The 20,081-nt window shown below is 45.8% G+C and overlaps 2 protein-coding genes across 6 annotated transcripts; one reads left to right on the plus strand and one right to left on the minus strand.

The window, feature by feature from the left end:
- Window positions 1-906: 906 nt before the first annotated feature.
- EME2 (essential meiotic structure-specific endonuclease subunit 2) lies at window positions 907-10,466 on the minus strand. 5 transcript variants are annotated; one of them, XM_069984151.1, is made up of 10 exons: window positions 10,111-10,466; window positions 9,063-9,155; window positions 8,342-8,967; window positions 6,856-6,992; window positions 6,606-6,698; window positions 5,948-6,060; window positions 4,922-5,030; window positions 3,691-3,806; window positions 1,739-1,928; window positions 907-1,274 (listed from the first exon to the last, which is right to left on the minus strand). In XM_069984151.1, the coding sequence occupies exons 3-10, from the start codon at window positions 8,850-8,852 to the stop codon at window positions 1,038-1,040; spliced, it is 1,506 nt and encodes a 501-aa protein (XP_069840252.1). In that variant the 5' UTR covers window positions 8,853-8,967; window positions 9,063-9,155; window positions 10,111-10,466; the 3' UTR covers window positions 907-1,037. The 5 variants fall into 5 exon arrangements, with proteins under 5 accessions (XP_069840252.1, XP_069840253.1, XP_069840251.1 ...); XM_069984152.1 differs by having other exon boundaries at window positions 9,063-9,159; XM_069984150.1 differs by lacking the exon at window positions 9,063-9,155.
- An 85-nt stretch (window positions 10,467-10,551) lies between these two features.
- Window positions 10,552-16,079, plus strand: MRPS34 (mitochondrial ribosomal protein S34). The gene is made up of 4 exons (XM_069984164.1): window positions 10,552-10,797; window positions 12,253-12,456; window positions 15,285-15,327; window positions 15,557-16,079. The coding sequence occupies exons 1-4, from the start codon at window positions 10,684-10,686 to the stop codon at window positions 15,841-15,843; spliced, it is 648 nt and encodes a 215-aa protein (XP_069840265.1). The 5' UTR covers window positions 10,552-10,683; the 3' UTR covers window positions 15,844-16,079.
- The last annotated feature ends 4,002 nt before the right edge of the window (window positions 16,080-20,081 follow it).

Here is a 20,081-nt window from a genome sequence, read left to right on the forward strand (position 1 = left end):
TCCCGGCAGGCATATGGCAGTGGACGGGGAGCAGAGCGGCACACCTCCCGGCAGGCATATGGCAGTGGACGGGGAGCAGAGTGGCACACCTCCCGGTAGGCATATGGCGACAGAGGTGGACGGGGAGCAGAGTGGCACACCTCCCGGTAGGCATATGACAGCGGGGCAGACGGAACAGAGCGGCACACCTCCTGGCAGGCATATGGCGGTGGGCGGGGAGCAGAGCGGACAGGCTGGGGGAGCAGGAGACTTGTTGCAGGGGAAATGAGTGGACGGGAGCAGAGAGGAGGCGGATGGGGAGCAGAGCCCCCCTGACCCCGCACACAGGTGGCCATCACCTTCTGAGCTGTCACTCCTGGTACCCAGGACCCTGCACACAGGCCACAGTCACCTCACTGTTTGCCAAACAAGAAGGAGGCTACAGTGTGTGGAGTCCGGAGGGCCAGGAGTGACGGCTGAGGAGGTAACTTGTGCATGGGGTCCAAAGGGCTAGGAGTGATAGCTGAGGAGGTGGTGGCAGTCTGTGTGCACGGTCCGGGGGGGGCTAGGAATGACAGCTGAGGAGGCTGCAGGAGCTGGGGTCAGGAGATGAAGGTTCTGCTGCGGAACCAGGACTGCACCGAGAGGTAAGGACAGCTCCAGCCCTACTACTACCCCCAAAATAATAATACTACAGCTACTACTACTGGAAGACTGAAGATTTTTAAAGACTAGTAAATTACAAATCTATATAACTTTCTTACACCAGTTGATTTGAAAACAATTTTTGCTGGAGTACTCCTTTAAGGCTGGACATAGCTTGTCTGAGACCCAGGAAGGGCTAATATATGAAACAAACATGAGGATACAAGCAATGACCCACATGAGAATATGACTGGTTATCATCCCCCACACTGAGAACTTACATAATTGCATGAATATCTTTAATTTCCTTTAGTTCTGAGGAAATCTCAGCACCAGATAAGAGACTTGTAGTGTTGTACCTACGGAGATGACATACGCCTCCCCTGCAGGTTATGTACCTAGAGCGCCATGTGCTATGAATTCAGATCCAACACTAGTTCAGGATTTGTGGCCGTCATGAACACGTAGACCCGTCGCGATAAGTCTGGACCAATCCGTCTCTCCTTCCCTGCGGCTGGTTCATCACTTTGTGTGCTGCCAGTATCCTCGTCCGGGTCATCACCCTCCTCCGTGGCCTTAGTGTTACGTGGCACCCGCAGATCAGAGAGGAGAGAGAGTTTCTCCCGTTCGGTATTACATGCTGCATAAGCCTGGAAGGGAACGAGAGACAGAGACATAAGCAATAAGAGTTATGGCTATACTCCAGGTAGGGCTGAGACTACATAGATTTATATATTGATTCCTATAGGCAACAAATGTGCAAGAGTTAAAAGGGTTCACAAAAAAAAAAAATGGTGCCAGAGATTTATAATTTACTTCTATTAAAAAATCTCCGGTCTTCCAGTACTTATCAGCTGCTGTATGTCGTACAGGAAGTGGTGTATTATTTCCAGTCTGACACAGTTCTCTCTGCTGCCACCTCTGTCCATGTCAGGAACTGTGCAGAGCAGCAGCAAATCCCCATAGAAAACCTCTCCTGCTCTCACGGCTAGAAATAACTACCACTTCCTGCAGGAAACACAGCAGCTGATAGGTACCGGAAGCCTGTAGATTCTTGATGAGCAACCCCTTTAACGCTGAGAGTTATAGTACTACAACAGCAGGAGTTTCTTGCCTGCATGAGGAGCTGTGGTGAAGGATAGGCCTCAGTTATGGCCGCTGCCATTGCCGGACTAACTCTGTTCAACTGTTGGATTTGCCTTCTCCAAACCAGAGGTAATCCTGTAAGTGATCCTCGAGGACCCCACCCACGCCAGCTCCCCGCCGAGGTGCAGAAGGAGTACGACTGAGCTTCCCAGTGTAACCTGCACAGAGAGAAGTGATTGTGTGACATAACTAAACGGGGCAGGGGCACCCCATGCCCACCCCCTACAGCCCAGCGTGGTCTTATTCTGTGCCTAATAATGTCTCCCCAAGAACAAAACAATATTATTGCAGAAATCAATAGTACAGGTGATTTCAAGAAACTTTGTAATTGGGTTTATTAGCTGGAGAGGGGAGGGGTGAAGGGAGATGAGGCACCAAAACAGGACAACAAAGAGTTAATTCATAGCTACATCAATGGGCTCTCTCCTCTGACCTCTGAATACTGACTCTCATACAGCTCTTACTGTGTAATCCTGTGTTCTCTGCTGGCGACTAATCTCCCCCCTCCCCTCTCCATAGGTTACACAGGGCACATCTGATGTAAAACAGTCGAGATTTCCTGATAATGAGAGAGAGAAGGGGGGGGGGGGCGGGGGAAAATCTTTTTGAATGCAGATAATGGCATACTTGCCTGATGGACCCAATTACAAAGTTAGAATCGTCTGGACTATTGATTTCTGCAAAAAAATAAAATAAAATATATGACAATGACACTTTAATGGCACTTTATAAACAAATTTAATAATTAGAGCAGTAATCCCCAAACCTTTGCCAGCTTTACTCTAAATACTTAAGGGGTAGTTCACCCAAAAAAAAAATACTTTCAAATCAAATTTGTAATTTACTTATATTAAAAAAAAATCTCAAGTCTTCCAGTACTTATTGACTTCCGTATGTCCTGCAGCAAGTGCTGTATTATCTCCAGTCTGGAGAGCAGGAGAGGTTTTCTATGGGGATTTGCTCCTGCTCTGGACAGTTCCTGACATGGACAAAGGTGGCAGCAGAGAGCACTGTGTCAGACTGGAGAGAATACACCACTTCCTGCAGGAAATGCAGCAGCTGATAAGTACTGGAAGACTGGAGTTTTTTTTGTAGAAGTAAATTGCAAATCTTTAGCACTACTGGAAACAGTTGATTTGAAAGAAAAGAAAAATTGGCAAACAAACCCTTTAAAGTGTACCTAAAATTTTATTCATATAATAGCGCCATGTCATTGGTGGACTGGTTACCCCCACTGATCACAAGAATAAAGGGACAGGAGCCTTTGGCTTTGGTAAGCCGAGCACATGGACTATGGATGGATTTATCAAACTGGTGTAAAGTGAAACTGGCTCAGTTGCCCCTAGCAACCAATCAGATTCCACCTTTCATTTTCCAAAGAGTCTGTGAGGAATGAAAAGTGGAATCTGATTGGTTGCTAGGGGCAACTGGACCAGTTTCACTTTACACCATGTTTGATAAATCTCCCCTCATAAGTCTATGTATCTCAGTCATGGGTCTGTACAAGGAAAACAACAGAAGGGACTAAGCTGAGTGCATGTGTTGCTTTACTGTAGTGGTCTGTGGGGGTCTTAGAAGACCCCGTAATAAGCCGAATAAAAGTTTAGATACACTGTAGGGCTGTGTTCACACCACTTAGTTTTTATGACAAGAATGGCCATTGTTTTCAATTAAAAATGTCTTTTGAACAACGGCCGTGGGAATAATTGACATGTCAATTATTTACGGTTGTTGTGCATCAATTTTAATGTAATTTTCGATGCAACAACAGCCTTTGTTTGACACTCACTACAACGGCCGTTGTCTATACCCTGTGTGAACATAGCCTAAAGAAGATTGCTTCTGTATAAAACTACCCCTTTATGTGCAATAGTCAGCAGGGACCAAAGATACCCGGTTGAGTATTTGCCCACAACTTACCGAAAGGGGCGCTGAGCCACGCTCTTGGTCACGGCACATACATGCTGCCCCAGCTGCTTCCATGTGTCCAGGTTTAGCACCTCCATGTTGTAATACAGCTGTAAAAACACCAGGGCCTGGCCCCCCCACATACAAGAAGCCAATATCACAAGTAAATTATCCATCATTCATAAAGGAGAAAGCTCCATAAGTACATACGGCCTGCAAGTGATCCATGCCCCCCTTTATGAAAGAAGACCCCATAGGCTAGCCACAACATTGCTATGGATAATGCTGCGTTTACACGGAACGATTATCGTGCAAATTCGAACAATAATCGTACGTGTAAATGCAGCGTACGATCAAGTGACGAGCGAGAAATCGTTCATTTTGATCTTTGAACATGTTCTCAAATCGTCGTTGGCAAAAAATTCGCAGATCGTTCCGTGTAAACAGTCGTTCACCGATTTAACTTATGTGCAAGATAGGCTTATGTGATCGCAAAACGATTTTTTCGTACTATATATCGCAGATAGTTATTAAAGAAAAAAAAAAATAGTTACTTCGAAATCGTTCATCGTACGATCGGGTGAATTATTGCTATGTGTAAACCCAGCATAACAGGAGCCAGGCAGCGATAGATCATGGCTGTTTTCACCAAACCCATCAACAGGTGTGCAGTATGGTGATTCAACTCACTCATTCAACCCCGTGATTCACATCAACTGAGCTGATCTGCAATGCCAGACACAACCACTGAATAGGTGTGGCACTGTTTCCAAAGAAAAGCAGCCATATTTTTCTAATCTTCTACAATGGAGGTTGTAGTCCAGGGACTGGGAAGCTTTCACCGTCCAGCTGTTGAAAAACTACAATTCCCATCATGTCTGGACAGCCAAAGCTAAAGCTTTGGCTGTCCAGACGTGCTGGGAATTGTAGTTTTGTAACTGCTGGAGGGTGAAAGCTTCCCAGTCCCTGGACTACAACCTCCATTGAAGACTATGGGGGAGATTTATCAAACATGGTGTAAAGTGAAACTGGCTCAGTTGCCCCTAGCAACCAATCAGATTCCACCTTTCATTTCCCAAAAAGTCTGTGAGGAATGAAAGGTGGAATCTGATTGGTTGCTAGGGGCAACTGAGCCAGTTTCACTTTACACCATGTTTGATAAATCCCCCCCTATGTCACAATTTCCACAACTACTGGAATATCCTATACGTATAATAAAACATGGAGAAACCAACTACCTCACCTCATCTATCTGCCTCCAGGTCACCCAGCCATCTTTCAGGTCATCTCTAGCTTTTGTAGATTTTGCCTCCAGTGAATGTCTCTCCATTTTGTGAGACAATCTTTGACACCTATGAGGGAAAACCACCCAGGGGTAAAAAAACAACAACATAACCTTCATCTAAAAACAGCACCACACTCGCCCAAAGGTTGTATGTGGTATTGCAGCTCCACCCCATGTACGTCATTGGAGCTGAGCTGCAGTACGAGACACAACCCATGAATACTCCTTCTGGAAGAAAGCGGTCATTTTTATATAAAACCTAGACAATGCTTTGTATATCAGTTACTATATATATATATATATATATATATATATATATATATATATATATATATATATATATAAAAGGGCCCAGGATTTTTATGATTTAACATTTCATTTGAAATAACTTAAAAGGGGTACTCCAGAGGGGGAAAAAATGTGGTGTCAGAAAGTAATACAGGCGTGTAAATTACTTCTATTTAAAATTCTCAAATCTTCCAGTACTTATCAGATGCTGTATGTCCTGCAAGAGGTAGTGTATTCTTTCCATTGTGACACAGTGTTCTCTGCTGCCACCTCTGTCCATGTCAGGAACTGTCCAGAGCAGGAGAGGTTTTCTATGGGGATTTGCTACTGTTCTGGACACTTCCTGACATGGACAGAGGTGGCAGCAGAGAGCACTGTGTCAGACGGGAAAGAATACACCACTTACTGCACGACATACAGCAGCTGATGAGTACTAGAAGACTGGAGATTTTTAAATAGAGGTAATTTAGAATTAATATAACTTTCTGACACCAGCTAGAGTACCCCTTTAAGTTATTTTACATGAAATGTTAAATCCTAAATCCTGAGGCTGCACTACTGGGAGTGTCTGATGACATCTGTCGCTGTCACACAGATCTTATATGTAGTTGACAAGCCCCGTTTGGAGGAGGTGCCCACGTGCTATATGATTGCTGGGCACAAAAAGGACTCCTGGGCTCCAGGACTATTACTTGCCTAAGAAAGTCTCTCAGTCCCAAAATAACCAATGTGACCTTCTTATCGGGGTTTTTTTTGCAAAATCCAAAGACAGCCCCCGGGATCTCAGTATTACTGGAGGGTACCGGCACCTGCAATATATACAGAGAAGCTATAGTATAAGGTGTCACCATAATCCTGGAGGTTACTGCAATCCCATTGGATGCTGCCCTTCATAGACAGCAAACAGAGAGCTCGAAGATGATGATGATGGATAAATCGCTAGTGATGAACGGACTTGCCGAACTGTTCAGGCTCGGCAACGATCTTCGAACCCAAACACTCAGCATTTGACTCCCAGCGGTTGGAGAAGTTGGATGCCACCCTAGGGCTGCAAGGAAAACATGGATACAGCCATAGACATTCAACTTCTCCAGAGTAGAGATGAGCGAACCTGCGGGTGTTCGGGTTCGTATGAACCTGAACTCTCTGCGTCTGATTCCCGCTGTCTGCAGGCTCTGTGAAGAGGGTGGATAAAGCCGGAGGACCTCCTGGAAAACTGGGAAACAGCCTATGGCTATGGGCTACTCCAGAGCTCGGGAGTCAATTGCAGAGCGTTGTGGTCTGGAGAACATTGCTGAACCCGAACAATCTGGTAAGCCTACTCAACACTTCTCCTCACTCATCTCCATGTTACCTGGACATAACAGTGAACGCTGGTGAGAAAATCTTTCGGCTCCATCAGGATCAGCATTTCATCTTCTTCTCCCCTGCAGAGTTCTAGACCCTCCTGCAAAACATGGTGGAGATCTATGAAAACGGTGAAGTGGAGCAGTGGTGCAACTAAACAGTGAGAAACAAGCTGGGATGATGGGCCGCTATGGGCAACTAACCCCCTTTACACCAGTTTTTATACATCCCCCCAAATGTACCAAGGCTCGGCTCACCATACAGGTCCAGTCTCCGGGCATCTCCCTCCTCCAGGTGACGCTATAAGGAACAGAGTGCGGCTCTATAGAGAAATTATAACCGGACGATCTCAAGGAGTCCAGCAGATCTTCACATCCGGCGTCCTGAAGGAGACCTGTGGAGTATAGCACATATGTCAAACTCAGGCCCTCCAGCTGCTGCAAAACTACAATTACCATCAGGCTTCGAATGCCAAAGCAAAAGCTTTGGCTGTCCAGGCATTATGGGAATTGTAGTTTTACAACAGCCGAAGGACCTAAGTTTGACACCCTTGTAATATAGCATACCATATACATCTAGATAGAGACCCCTCAGAGTCGGCCCTGTTTTGGAGCTCTTGGGTGGCAGGGGATTGGGGCGAGACTTAGCCCAAGGCCGTTTTTTAATACACATTGTGAAGAAGTTAAAGCATTACTGTGACTTGTAATAACTTTTGATATGGCCGATGCGATCAGTCATTTTTGACACGTCAAAAGTGTTAACTCAACACTAAAACCAATTAAATAGTGGATGGTTCGAGGTGCCAATCCCCAGCACCCACACCGGTTAGCTATATGGCAGAGTCATGGTGCTTGTATACGCTGTAAGGCCCCGTTCACACTGAGCAAGAACGTCGGAATTCGGCGGCGGAGAGAATCCCCCCGTGCTCTGTGTGCTCCTCCGCATTCTCCCATCTCCGCTCAAAGAAATGACATGTCATTTCTTAGAGCGGAGATGGGAGGTAGCGGACGCGTGGAATTGCATTCTGCTTGAATTCCGCTTGCATTCTGCTCCTATTCTGCCACAGCTGAATAGGCGAGGAATTTCAAGCATAAAACTTTCCTCTACAATTCCTCAGTGTGAACCTACCCTTTATAGAAAAGAAAGCGAACAGTGCCATATATCATGTAGTGGCCATACTGTGTTACTGCATCTCTGTTCTCTGAGAAGAAGCTGAGCTGCAGGATCCAGCATGGCCAATACACAGTGTATAAAGCTGTCTGCTTCTGGCTCTATTCTTTGTATATACAGGCACCACAGCTCTGCCAAACAGCTGATCAGCAGAGGTGCTGAGCATCAACATATTACCCGGCAGACATCGACAGCCTGCAGACAGGCCATCAATAAGTGTTCACTGGAAAGCCCATTTAAATGGGTTTTCCCACCTTAGGCTTCTAAGAGTTAGGGGTTGCATTCTGCCGGCAACAGCACTACTCTTGTCCTTAATTTGGGTGTGGATTTTGTTACTCCGTTCCATTGAAATGAATGGCGCCGAGTTGTAATACCACACACAGACTAAGGACAGGGGTGGCGATGTTTTTGCAAAATGTAGCTGTGGGGGGTTTTTAACCCCTTTTAGAAGAGAAAAGTAGCGAGAACAAATGCAGAGAAAACATATACCTGATAGGACTAGTTTCTATAATTCACGTTTCCAGCTTATGTCTACACTGGCCTACGAGGCTCAGAGCTCCCAGCACGTCCTACCTGCATCCAGTTGGACCGTCATGTATTTCCCGCACTGATCTGGTCTCAGGAGCTTCAGCGCCAGTGCAGACTCTTTCCGCTTCTCCTTCTCCTCCTTTTCCTGATTCCGCCTTCTCTCTTTCTCCTGCTTCTTGGCCTCTTTTTCCTTCCTCCGTTCCTCTGCTCGTATCCTATCCGCCTCCAGCTCTTCAGGGCTCTTTTTCCTTCTTGTTCTCTTACTTGGACTGGGGGTTGTGGAACCAGATGGGGGTACAGGTAACATAGATGCACTCTCAGAATTGGTTTTCAGATCAAGATTCTCTTGTCCACCCTGAGACGTCTCATAGGCTTCTGACTCTCCATGAAGACCCTCAAGGTTGCTTCTTGGCACTTCTGTAGCCTTGGTGTCATCCCTCTGGACACTAGTGGACTCTTCCTCAGTCTCAGAGTCAGATATCTCCCAGGTTTTGGCCCTTTTCATTACTTTCCTTGGGGACCTGGAAATAGATCCTTTATCCTGTTCTGATTCCATTTCTTATCTCAATTATGATAAATCGGATTTAGTATTCTGTCACATTCATTTTGTCATTCACTTTATAGCAGGATCTCAGTCATTGCTGAACCGGGTTGGTTAAAAAATAGGAAGACTAAGAGAATAAAAAATATTATATTATTGGCTAATGGTGCGTTTACACGGACAGATTTATCTGACAGATTTCTGAAGACAAAGCCAGAAACGTACTATAAACAGGGAACGGGTCATAAAGGAAAGACTGGATTTCTCCTCTTTTCAAATCCATTCCTGGCCTTGGCTTCCAGAATCTGTCAGATGAATCTGCCTGTGTAAACACACCATGAGAGAGAAAGATGAGATAGGTAGATCGATCTGCAAGTTCCAGCTAGACCACAAGTCTGATGACCTGCAGCCAGGCCATGACATGCTGCCGTAGTATGGATACACACAGATCTGTATTATGTTAGTGTGAACCCAGTCTAAGAACTGCTCTTGTATAGGAGCAGCACAGTGTAAAATGCCAGACACCTGATGGACCCCACAAAGGAGTATTCCAGCCACTAAAATCTTAGTCCCAATTCACAGGATAGGGCATAAGCGTCTGATCGTGGAGTGTCTGACCTCTGGGACCCCAACAATGTTGGGAACAGGGCCCCAACTCTCCCCCCTGAATGGAGCAGTGGGTCAGCTCAGCCTCCATTCACTCTCTATAAAATTTCTGGAGATAGTCGAGAACCTGTGTATGGTAATGGAGTCCATCAAGTGCTGCTGGTGTCCAGGGAATAAGGCAGGGGTAGGGAACCTTGGCTCTCCAGTTGTTGCACAACTACAACTCCCATCATGCTTGGACAGTAGGAGCTTTAGCATTGTCTGTCCAGGCATGATGGGAGTAGTAGTTTTGCAATAGCTGGAAAGCCAAGGCTTCCTACACCTGGTCTAAGGGATCCGACCGCACCATTATTCTCGCCTGATGGAGCAAAGTAATGAGATTACAAGACAGATGTGAACCAGGCCAATGGTAAAACATGACTGTGCATGTACGTCCTGTAAGAAGGAATGCTTATAACAACGTCACCTGATTTACAGGAGCGTATGGTCGGCCGTCCAGGTATACACTCCTGCATGATCAGGCGGTGTGAATGGAAACCATACATTATCCTAGCTGGGCGCCAGATGGTTGCCTTGGTAACCCAGCATGCAGCTGCACCTCTCTGTGAGGGCATGCCTAGACACTTCTTTAACACAAACAATTAAGAAATTATTAGCATCAACTTACAACATGGCAATATCTACAACCAAGCACCAGATGAACTCCCTTCTATTTCCTTCTTGCACAACCCCCATCATCCTCATGCTATGACTCCATTGTAGATTGGTCTTCTTCAGCCCAGAGCTCTGAAGGGCTCCATTAAAATGGCTCCTGCACAAAGACAACTTCACTCATTCTCCTCCTATACAATTAATTAGTCATGGCTGCATCACGTGACCATGAAACGGCTCTCAGCGTCCATATTTGTTGCGGGCAGGTGTTTTATTCCCCACTTTGATATCATAATTGTTATGACACATCATTCACGCGACGAACTTCTATATACAGACAAAACTGCGGGCGTGGGTTGTGAATTCTGTGTATATTTGGCGCCGTGTTTTTTCTCCCTTATTGTAAATAAAGCTCGTTGAAAGAAAAAAACAAAACAAAAGAAGAACGGCTCGATGATGCGCGACGCTGCTGGAGGAGGTCGAATCACGTGATTTAGTTGACAGCTCGCTGACGTCATCAGGCCGCGACGTTGCCGGAGATTTTTGGGGTCACCCTCACGTGTTTTGTGTTGTGATTACCGGAGTGATCATGGCGAGGAAGAAGAAGTTGGGGCTCATTGCTGAGATGGCCCGAAAGATCCGGGCGTACAGGGAACTGAAGAACCGGCCGAGGGACTCCCAGCGATATGCACTGAACTATGAGGTCTCTATATACTATACTCCAGCTGAACCTACAGCTCCCATCGCTGTCAGGGCATGATGGTGGTTGTAGTTTTGCCACTGGCTGGGGAACATACCTTTATACCAGAGATGGGGAAACGTTGGCTCTCCAGCTGTTGCAAAACTACAACTCCCATCATGCCTGGACAGCCTTCGGCTGTCCAGGCATGATGGGAGTTGTAGTTTTGTAACAGCTTTATACAGAGGGATATCCTTCAAACTACAACTCCCAGCATGCCCAGACAGGAGTTGGACGGCCAGGCATGATGGGAGTTGTAGTTTAGCAACAGCTGGAGAGCACAGAAGGCTATGCTAAACTGGGGCCTCCCCACTGTTTCCATTGACTAAGTGTGCCTTTACACAGAGAGATATATCTGACAGATTTTTGAAGCCAAAGCCAGGAATGGATTTAAAGAGGAGAAATCTCAGTGTTTCCTTTATGATCTGATCTCAGTTTATAGTCTGTTTCTGGCTTTGGCTTCAGAAATCTGTCAGTCAGATAAATCTCTCTGTGTAAAGGCAGCCTTATTGAACCGATGATCACTAATGTTAGCCAATTGTAGCAGAAGATACCTAATTGGCTTCCAGTCATGTGACCTGATGCAGGCATGTAGTGGACTGTCACGTGACGTTGATGCTGTATGATAGTCGTCATATTGCATTGATTTCCATATAGGTAGATTAAAGATTGTACATAAATTACACAATGTAGTCCACATTTTCTTTCCCTGAAACAGTGCCGCTCTTGTTCTTAGGCTGTGCCTGGTATTGCAACGGAGTTTCATTCAAATATAATCTACAGCTTCCCATATACATGCATGCTCAGCTTGAGGAAGCGTACGTGTATATCTAACAAGGAGAGGCGAATAAGTCATAGGCAGACACCTCTGTCCTCTCCACACTCCTCTAAGCAGCTTATATCCAAAGCATCGGGCTTCTTAAAATTGAGCATGGCAAAGCCCCCCGCTTCAACATCGGGATGCCCCCATACATGTTAGATCAGTGTTCCCATCCTACCCTGACAGCCTGGAAGAGAGTTGGGACACCCCATACACAGTGGAGGAGATTTATCAAACATGGTGTAAAGTGACACTGGCTGAGTTGCCCCTAGCAACCAATCAGATTCCACCTTTCATTTTCCTATCTGTGAGGAATGTATAGTGGAATCTGATTGGTTGCTAGGGGCGACTGAGCCAGCTTCACTTTACACCATGTTTGATAAATCTCCCCCTTGGTGTTTCCCAACCTGTGGCTCTCCACCTGTGGCAATACTACAACCCCCATCATGCCGTGCCAGCATTCATTCCTTGTGCCCAGTCTAATAGATGGGAGTGTCCTGGGGGTCAGGTCTTCCCATACCGGTGTATTAGCAGGTTGTGCCTGTGTTCTGGTCGGCTGCATTGTCTTACAGTTGTATCCCACCTTTTTCCTTTTACAGACCATGACTCGACCGTTCACCGGGAAACGTCTGCCCGTTCTCGCCTGGGAGGATGTGAAGAACGAGAAGAGGCTCTTCACTTTGCTTTCTGGCATAAGAGCGTTTGGAGTGGGACGAATGGTGACCAGGAAGTCGTGGCTGGAGGAGTATAGTGAGCCCTGTTACTGGACTATCACAAAGGTCAAAGTGGACTACACAGCTGAGGTGAGACTGCGGGATAGAACGTCTCACTGTTGTCCTATCACAGAGACATGGGAAAAGTTTTCATTGGTCAGGGAGAAGTATGCAGCCTAGCGCTTCACTCCCTGACTTGCTGCGATGGGGCAGGCTCCATTATAAGTCTATGGAGCTAGTCTCTGTGCTTCTCCCACTTGTTTTAGAGATCATGGAGATGCAGACGCTCAGACCCTGACCAATTAAAACTTTTTACGTCTCTGTGATGTCAAAGGCTTTTCCTTATTCCAGGTGAGATCCTCTTCTATTCATAGGATGGGTGATGGGATTCACAGGGTTTTATGGAACAACTGTATACATCATTCATCATCTATGGAACTACTCCCCTCCACTGATATCCCCCGTTCTAAGCATTATTTAGGGTCCCATCAATCTATCACATAATGCTAAATGCTTTAAGATTCAGTAGTACCCAATAATGGAGACTGAGGGTTCCAATGTGGTTACATCTGCATCCTTACTACTTATGCAAAAGAAAAGCCTGTGGAGCCTCATCAAAGAGTCTCGAAACACAGGACTAGCCAGATATCTCTCCGGGAAGGACCCAGCCAAGGGGTGTCTCCTGTTAGGAAACCACCAAAACCACCATATTAAGTGGCCCTATAAGTCAATGTAATGACAAGGGAAAAACCAAGGCCAGGGAACCATCCACATACAGCTGTTTCGGGGTGTTGCCCCTCATCAGTGTGGAGCAGGATTCTGGCTAGGTGGGAGCAATGCCCAGTAGAGCCATTAGAGAAACAGATCGCTGATCTCAGGGAGACCAGCCAAACGACAACACTGCCGGCTGCTAGTGAAAGCGCTCAATGCAGTGAAGTCCTAGGTGCATTGCCCCCTGGGAAACATGAATATGCAAAAGAAGGGCCAGTGGAGCCTCATTGAAGAGTCTCGAAACACAGGACTAGCCAGATATCCCTCCGGGATGGACCAAGCAATGGACCACTTAATATGGCGGTTTTGGTGGTTTCCTTACAGGAGCCACCTCTTGGCTAGTCCTGTGTTTTGAGACTCTTCAATGAGGCTCCACTGGCCCTTCTTTTGCATATTCATGTTTCCCAGGGGGCAATGCACCTAGGACTTCACTGCATTGAGAGCTTTCACTAGCAGCCGGCAGAGTTGTCGTTTGGCGATCTGTTTTTCTTATCATTACTACTTAGAATATGTATATATAGGAGTCCAGTTGTTTTCCCTTCTAACATTATTCTGTGATTAGACCTGAAGGAACAGAATGAAAAAGTATTTCTAGAAAAAAAAAAATATTTTATTTCTCCTAGTAACAGCACCACTCATGTCTACAGGCTACATCTGGTATTGCAGGTCAGCCTTTCTGTAACAAATAAGGCACGGGTGAAATACCAGACAACTAAAATAAAGCAGCACATGGGTTAAAGCCTCTGTGCCTTCCTCTGACCGTTCTCTTTTCTGCTACACGGAATGGTGGGCATCATTTATGTATGAGGAAAGGCACCCGAGGACTGTAGGACATTATGTTCAGACCCAGAGAAGTGACTGATCTGAGAGTTCTGGGAATTATTTATACCAGGAAAGGTTTTATCCGTAGTATTGGCTGCAGCAGAACATACCCACTCTGACGTCTTAAAGGAGAACTCTGAAATATGCAGCATAAGAGATACTGAATACTCTAACACTCTATGTGCAGATATAGTTTTATAAAGCTCCTGAGCTGAATGCTGCCGATTTCTAAATGCCCAGTCATGGTGCCAATGTAATAGTAAGACATGGCTGGAAGAGACAAAAAAAGCCTCTATCTGTACTAAAAAAGCAATTTCCAAGCCTTCCCCCCCCCCCCCCCCAACTTCTTATCTGTGCATTATCAGGCAAATCCGTCTTCATTACAGAGAAGCCAGTGAAGACGGGATCTGCTGTGTTCATTATATCCTAAGGAGGGGGGAGGTGCCGAGTGAGATGAGTGAGAAGGAAGAGGAGACATGAAGGTCAGCTGTTTGTAGACTCTCTGGGCACCTAAAATGCTGGATTCAGGGGTCAGAAAGGTCATTGCTTATCTAGGAACTTGCTGAGAGAAGATTGCAGGGTGTTGTGCTGTGCAGGACTCCTCTGTGCTCACTCACTCCTCAGCCCCTCCCCTCTCCATAGAGCATAATGGACACAGAAATCCTGCTTCTTCTGAAGTGAGGGGGGAGCTAGGAAAACTGCTTTTTCACTACAGAAGGAAACTCTTTTGAGCTTGTATTGTAGAAATTTATTGTTTTCAGAAAAATGACCCTGAAATGACAGTTACGCTTTAAGGAGTTAGGGCCCTATTACACGGAATGATGATCGGCCGATTATCGCTCCATGTAATAGAGACAACAATCAGCTGATGACAATGATTATCAACTGATCATTGGTTTAGGTTTGGATCGCTCCGTGCAATAGGGCCCTTAGTCAGAGGGACTGTATCCCTCAATAGTACCCCTAAAATACTGTAACAGGGGCTCCAATGATGTGAACATGCAGGTGTATTGGGGGGGGGGGGGTGTTGTCAGCCCATATCTCTTCTTTTATTCTGGCAGCCATAATACACCAGTACAGATGTATAACAGTGTACTATATGAGTGATAAATCCATCGGGAGGACAAGAGTGTCACTGTCTGTCTGGAAGGAAGCAGATATGTTTCTATAATCCTAGATAACCCCTTTAATACTGAGATACTAGTACTATATAATAATTCCTACTAGTACTATATAATAATTCCTACTAGTACTATATAATAATTTGGTATAATACTTAATCAATATATTATATGAACATTAATTCTCTATTTTTTTCCCTATAGAATATGGACTTTGGTCAAGCTTGGGGTTATTTAACCTTTAGGGGTAAGTCTATGCGCAGAATACATTGCTGTATACTGTACAAGATTCATTTAAATTGGGGAACCCCCAACCTGTGCTCCAGCTGATGCCAAACTACAATTCCCAGAATGCCTTGACAGCCAAGTGGTAGGTTGGCAACAGCTGGAGCACCGCAGATTTGGGATCCTTGGTCCAAGTCTTATGTTTTTTTACCATCTCTGGCACTGACTTCCCTCTCCATTCCTACAACCAGGTAAACAGGAGCCTGAGGAGACCGAAATAAGCAAAGCTATGTACCACGATTGGCGTCTTGTACCGCGCCACGAAGAGGAAGACTTCAAGAAATTTACCCCTGTGCCAGAGCCGGAAGCCTTGCCCTGTGTGCTGTACCCTCCTCTGCTGAGAGCCATGATGTTGGCCCAGATGCAGAAGGAAGGAAAACCAATAAGTGAACCTCTGCTGGATCTCCAGAGGAAACGCATCTTCTCCAGGGCAAAGTTTGAAGAGGAGAGGAAGGCTCAGCTGGGGACACCTGTATGATAAGGACTTGTATGGACATTCATGGTGCTGTGGGCCAGATCTTAACTCTGCATCCCAAGTATAGATCCTCCATAGGATGTGATCCTGTATCTGTACCTGTTACCTTCATTGGGGCTACTGTGTCCTATGTAACTGAAACCTGTGGGTTTTTAAAGCGCCCCCTGTACATAGAGGACACTACTCATCCCAGGACTGTTCATAATCACTGACCTGTAATAAACGCCATTTATATATTACGACCCTCCATGGTTGACCACATTTATAAATTAATAGTACGTTCTGGCACTTAAAGTGTCACTGTCGTCAAATTTTTATTTTTTTTTGCAGAAATCAACAGTACAGGCGATTTTAAGAAACTTTGTAATTGGGTTTATTACCCGAAAAATGAATTTTTATTAGGGATGGTCCGAACAGAGTTCGTACGAACCTGAACCATCCGCAATGATTACCGCTGTCTGTCCGCTCCGTGCAGCGGGCAGATCCAGCGGGAGGAACGCCTGGAAAACTAGGATACAGCCATAGCCATAGGCTGTATCCCAGTTTTCCAGGCGGTCCTCCCGCTGTATCCGCCTGCTGCACGGAGCGGGCAGACAGCGGGAATCCGATGCCGAGCGTTCGGGTTCAGCCGAACCCGAACCTCGGCGGGTTCGGACCATCCCTAATTTTCATCATGAAAAATGTAAAAGAGTCGAAATTTCCTGATAATGGGCAGTGAATGAGAGAGAGGAGGGAGAAGGAGGGGGACACCTGGGGAAAGTCTTTTTGAATACAGATAATGGCATATTTGCTTAATAAACCCAATTACAAAGTTTCTTAAAATTGCCTGGACTATTGATTTCTGCAAATAATAATAAAAAAACACAATTGACAGTTTAAGGGTACAAACACACTTGACGTATCCGCGGTGCATTTCTCGCTGCGAATACGCAGCGAAACTCGCTGCGGATCCCGTCCCTGTTTACTCAATGGCAGACAAAATCTGCCGCAGCCCGCCCCGTTAACCCTCTGCCGCCGGAGCTGATACTTTACCTGATCCCGGCCCCGGCTTCCTCCGGCTTGCTTCGGTGCTCCCGATGTCTTCTTGTCTCGCTCAGCCAATCAGTGTGCTGTGGCGGGGCAGCGCACTGATTGGCCGAGCGGGATGTGCCGCTGAAGCAAGCCAGAGAAAAACTCGCTGCAGATACGCCAAGTGTGTTTGTACCCTAAAGGAGTTTTCTATGAAGAATATATAGTGGCTCAAGCAACAGTTAACTGAGCCATAAGCAGATGGCTCCGGACAATGTCACTCAGCTCCCACTAAAGTGCTGTAGTAACCCAGCACAACCACTAGACAGTATATGGCGCTGTCTGCTTCTGGCTCTGGTTACTGTATTTTGCCGAAGCTGCAACTCTGGAAAACCGCTGATTCCATCCTGTATTATCCTGAGGATAGGTTATCAATATCTTTTGCCTTCAAGCAAGGAGTCTTATAGATATAAATTAAAAAATTGTCTTGATCTGAAATCCTTATACAGAGCCCGATCTTTGGGTTAACTGTGTGATTTACCAGAAAAGTTTGGTAATCTCACATAGGAAAAAACAAAATAGAGTTATCTGTTGAATGTAAAACAGTTGTCAGAATTACAGGAATACAGCTCTTGGGTATAATATTGTAATTTGGGATAGTTAAGTCAGCAAAGATAAGAAACTGTAATATATCTTATCAGACAAAAGTGCTTCCTTCTCCTGTTATCAAGCATTTTCCCCCTCCTGCTAAACTGTAATTCACTCTGAAAAAAATTCACTTTTAGTAACAATTTAGTATGCTGCTTAGTAGAGATGAGGGAACCTCGAGCACGCTAGGATTCATCCAAACCCAAACGCTTGGCATTGGATTACCGGTGGCTGAAGAAGTTGGATGCTACCTGGAAAACCTGGACTCAGGCAGGTTATGTGCTTGGAGATCTCAGCACTGACCTTGAACCCATCATGGTTCCTCATGCCCTTTTTGTATAGTCTGAAGCTTTTTCTTACATCTTATGGGGCTTCTCCTTTACTTATTGATTTAATATTTCTGTTTATATTTCTCGGTGTTATAGCTCACAAGCTGCAGGTCTGTTTTCCATTCCTATGATTGTATACACCTATCTGGATGCTGCTGTCGCCTATTTCTTTTACTGTCTACATTTGTCTCATTGCAACAACGTATTGTATCTTTAGTGCTGTGCAAGGAACTATAAGCAGAAAACAGGCAACTAGGAAAGACTGAGATTTCTCCTCTTTTCAAATGCATTTCTCGCATTGGCTTAAAAAAAATCAGTCAGATAATCTGTTGGTGTAATAGGGCCCTAATCAGTCTGTCAACATTCTAAGGGTGCCTTCAGACGTACCGGATCCGCAGCAGATTTCACTCTGTGAGTTTGCAGCAAGATCTGCTGTGGATCCTGGTATAGAGAAGGCCTATGGGGTCACATACCCACAGCGGAATTTTCATTCTACTGCAGATATGTGACCCGGCCCCTTTTTCAATGCTCGATACCAATTCGATACTTAATAAATTATATTTAAAAAAAAAAAAAAAAAACACAATAGAGATCCCCCCGACTGTCAGGTCTGTACGAACCATATTACTTTATAAATAAAGTTTCCATTATTTAAAATAAATGTTCTTAAAAAAATAGCCCTATTCTGATTCCTAACATGGCTGTGGGGCAATCTGTAGTTTTATTTAGTAGCACGTTTTTATGTGGTACTGAATTTGGTGGTTTCTCCGCTTGCACCATTTACTGTGCGTGATCAGGAAGGTGATAATCTTATAATATGCACAATAACACTTAAGCTATCAGGGGGGATGATGGGAACTGTAGTCATGTGATACACTTCAGCTACCAGGGGGGATGGGAACTGTAGTCATGTAACACACACTTCAGCTATCAGGGGGGATGATGGGAACTGTAGTCATGTAATACACTTCAGCTATGAGGGGGAGGATGGGAACTGTAGTCATGTAATACACTTCAGCTATCGGGGATGATGGGAACTGTAGTCATGTAACACACACTTCAGCTATCAGCGGGATGATGGGAACTGTAGTCATGTAACACACTTCAGCTATCAGGGGGATGATGGGAACTGTAGTTATGTAACACACTTCAGCTATCAGGGGGGATGATGGGAACTGTAGTCATGTAACACACTTCAGCTATCAGGGGGAGGATGGGAACTGTAGTCATGTAATACACTTCAGCTGTCAGGGGGGATGATGGGAACTGTAGTCATGTAATACACTTCAGCTGTCAGGGGGATGATGGGAACTGTAGTCATGTAATACACTTCAGCTATCAGGGGGATGATGGGAACTGTAGTCATGTAATACACTTCAGCTATCAGGGGGATGATGGGGGTTGTAGTTGCACTATTCCAGCTGGATTCGGGCGGCAGAGTAACGTGCAGGCTACCGCCCCCCTCCCACTTCCCTTCAGTCGCAGCCAGGCCGACCTTTTGTTCACCCCCCACATTGCTGATGCCGGCCCCGGGAGTGTCCCGACGGTCCTGCCTGCCGCCCTCACCTCACAGCCACCCACCTCCTGTCAGATCTCCTCCCCTCCCCCACCTCCAGCCTTCTCCTGCGTTCTCCTCTCCCGGACCGTGCAGCTCTCAGCCGCTCTCCTCCCTCTCCTGCCGCCGACCCTGTGCTGCCCCTCTGCCCTTTTCAGACACTCACTGGCCCAGCTGTGTCTCATGCTCGGTGCCTGTGGAGGGGGGGGGGAAGGTCCTCATCTTAGCCCATAGGACCCGCAGTTGCCAAGCCCGCAGTGAAACACACGTGTCCCGGGGCTGGCGATGTCAGAGGCAGGAGCGGGGACGGAAAATTTGCTGGCGGCAGCTGCATGGTAGGTGGAAGATCTGGGCACGAGTGAGCACGCAGGGTCCCGGGTCTGTGTCCGCAGGGGTGGCACAGAGAGAACATGACAGGCGCTCAGGTAGCCGCCTGTCATGTTCTCGGCACTATATGTTATAACTACGCTATTTTGTAGTTTAACATAAAGTATCGATACCAGGAAATCCGTTTTTTTGCCCCGAAAATCGATAGTAGTATAGATTTTTCAGTGCATCGTGCATCCCTACTGTGTATATACAAGTCCCCCAGGGGGACTTCCAGTTAATGTAAAAATGTTTTTTTATTAATAAAAAATCCCCTCCCCTATTAAAAGTTCAAATCACCCCCCTTTTCCCATTTTATAAATATAAACAAATAA

The sequence above is a fragment of the Dendropsophus ebraccatus genome, chromosome 9 (assembly GCF_027789765.1).
Source record: "Dendropsophus ebraccatus isolate aDenEbr1 chromosome 9, aDenEbr1.pat, whole genome shotgun sequence".
Classification (NCBI taxonomy): Eukaryota; Metazoa; Chordata; class Amphibia; order Anura; family Hylidae; genus Dendropsophus; species Dendropsophus ebraccatus.

Bases quoted from the DNA above. Each gene is read 5' to 3' on its own strand.
- EME2 (XM_069984150.1), bottom strand. From the start codon at position 8,852: ATGGAATCAGAACAGGATAAAGGATCTATTTCCAGGTCCCCAAGGAAA. The intron at 5,031-5,947 runs GCAAGTAATAGT...TTTCCCTCATAG, and splicing joins GGACTGAGAGACTTTCTTAG to GTGTCAAAGATTGTCTCACA. The intron at 1,275-1,738 runs GCAAGAAACTCC...GTTCCCTTCCAG, and splicing joins CACCACAGCTCCTCATGCAG to GCTTATGCAGCATGTAATAC.
- MRPS34 (XM_069984164.1), top strand. From the start codon at position 10,684: ATGGCGAGGAAGAAGAAGTTGGGGCTCATTGCTGAGATGGCCCGAAAG. The intron at 10,798-12,252 runs GTCTCTATATAC...TTCCTTTTACAG, and splicing joins GATATGCACTGAACTATGAG to ACCATGACTCGACCGTTCAC. The intron at 12,457-15,284 runs GTGAGACTGCGG...TTTTCCCTATAG, and splicing joins AAGTGGACTACACAGCTGAG to AATATGGACTTTGGTCAAGC.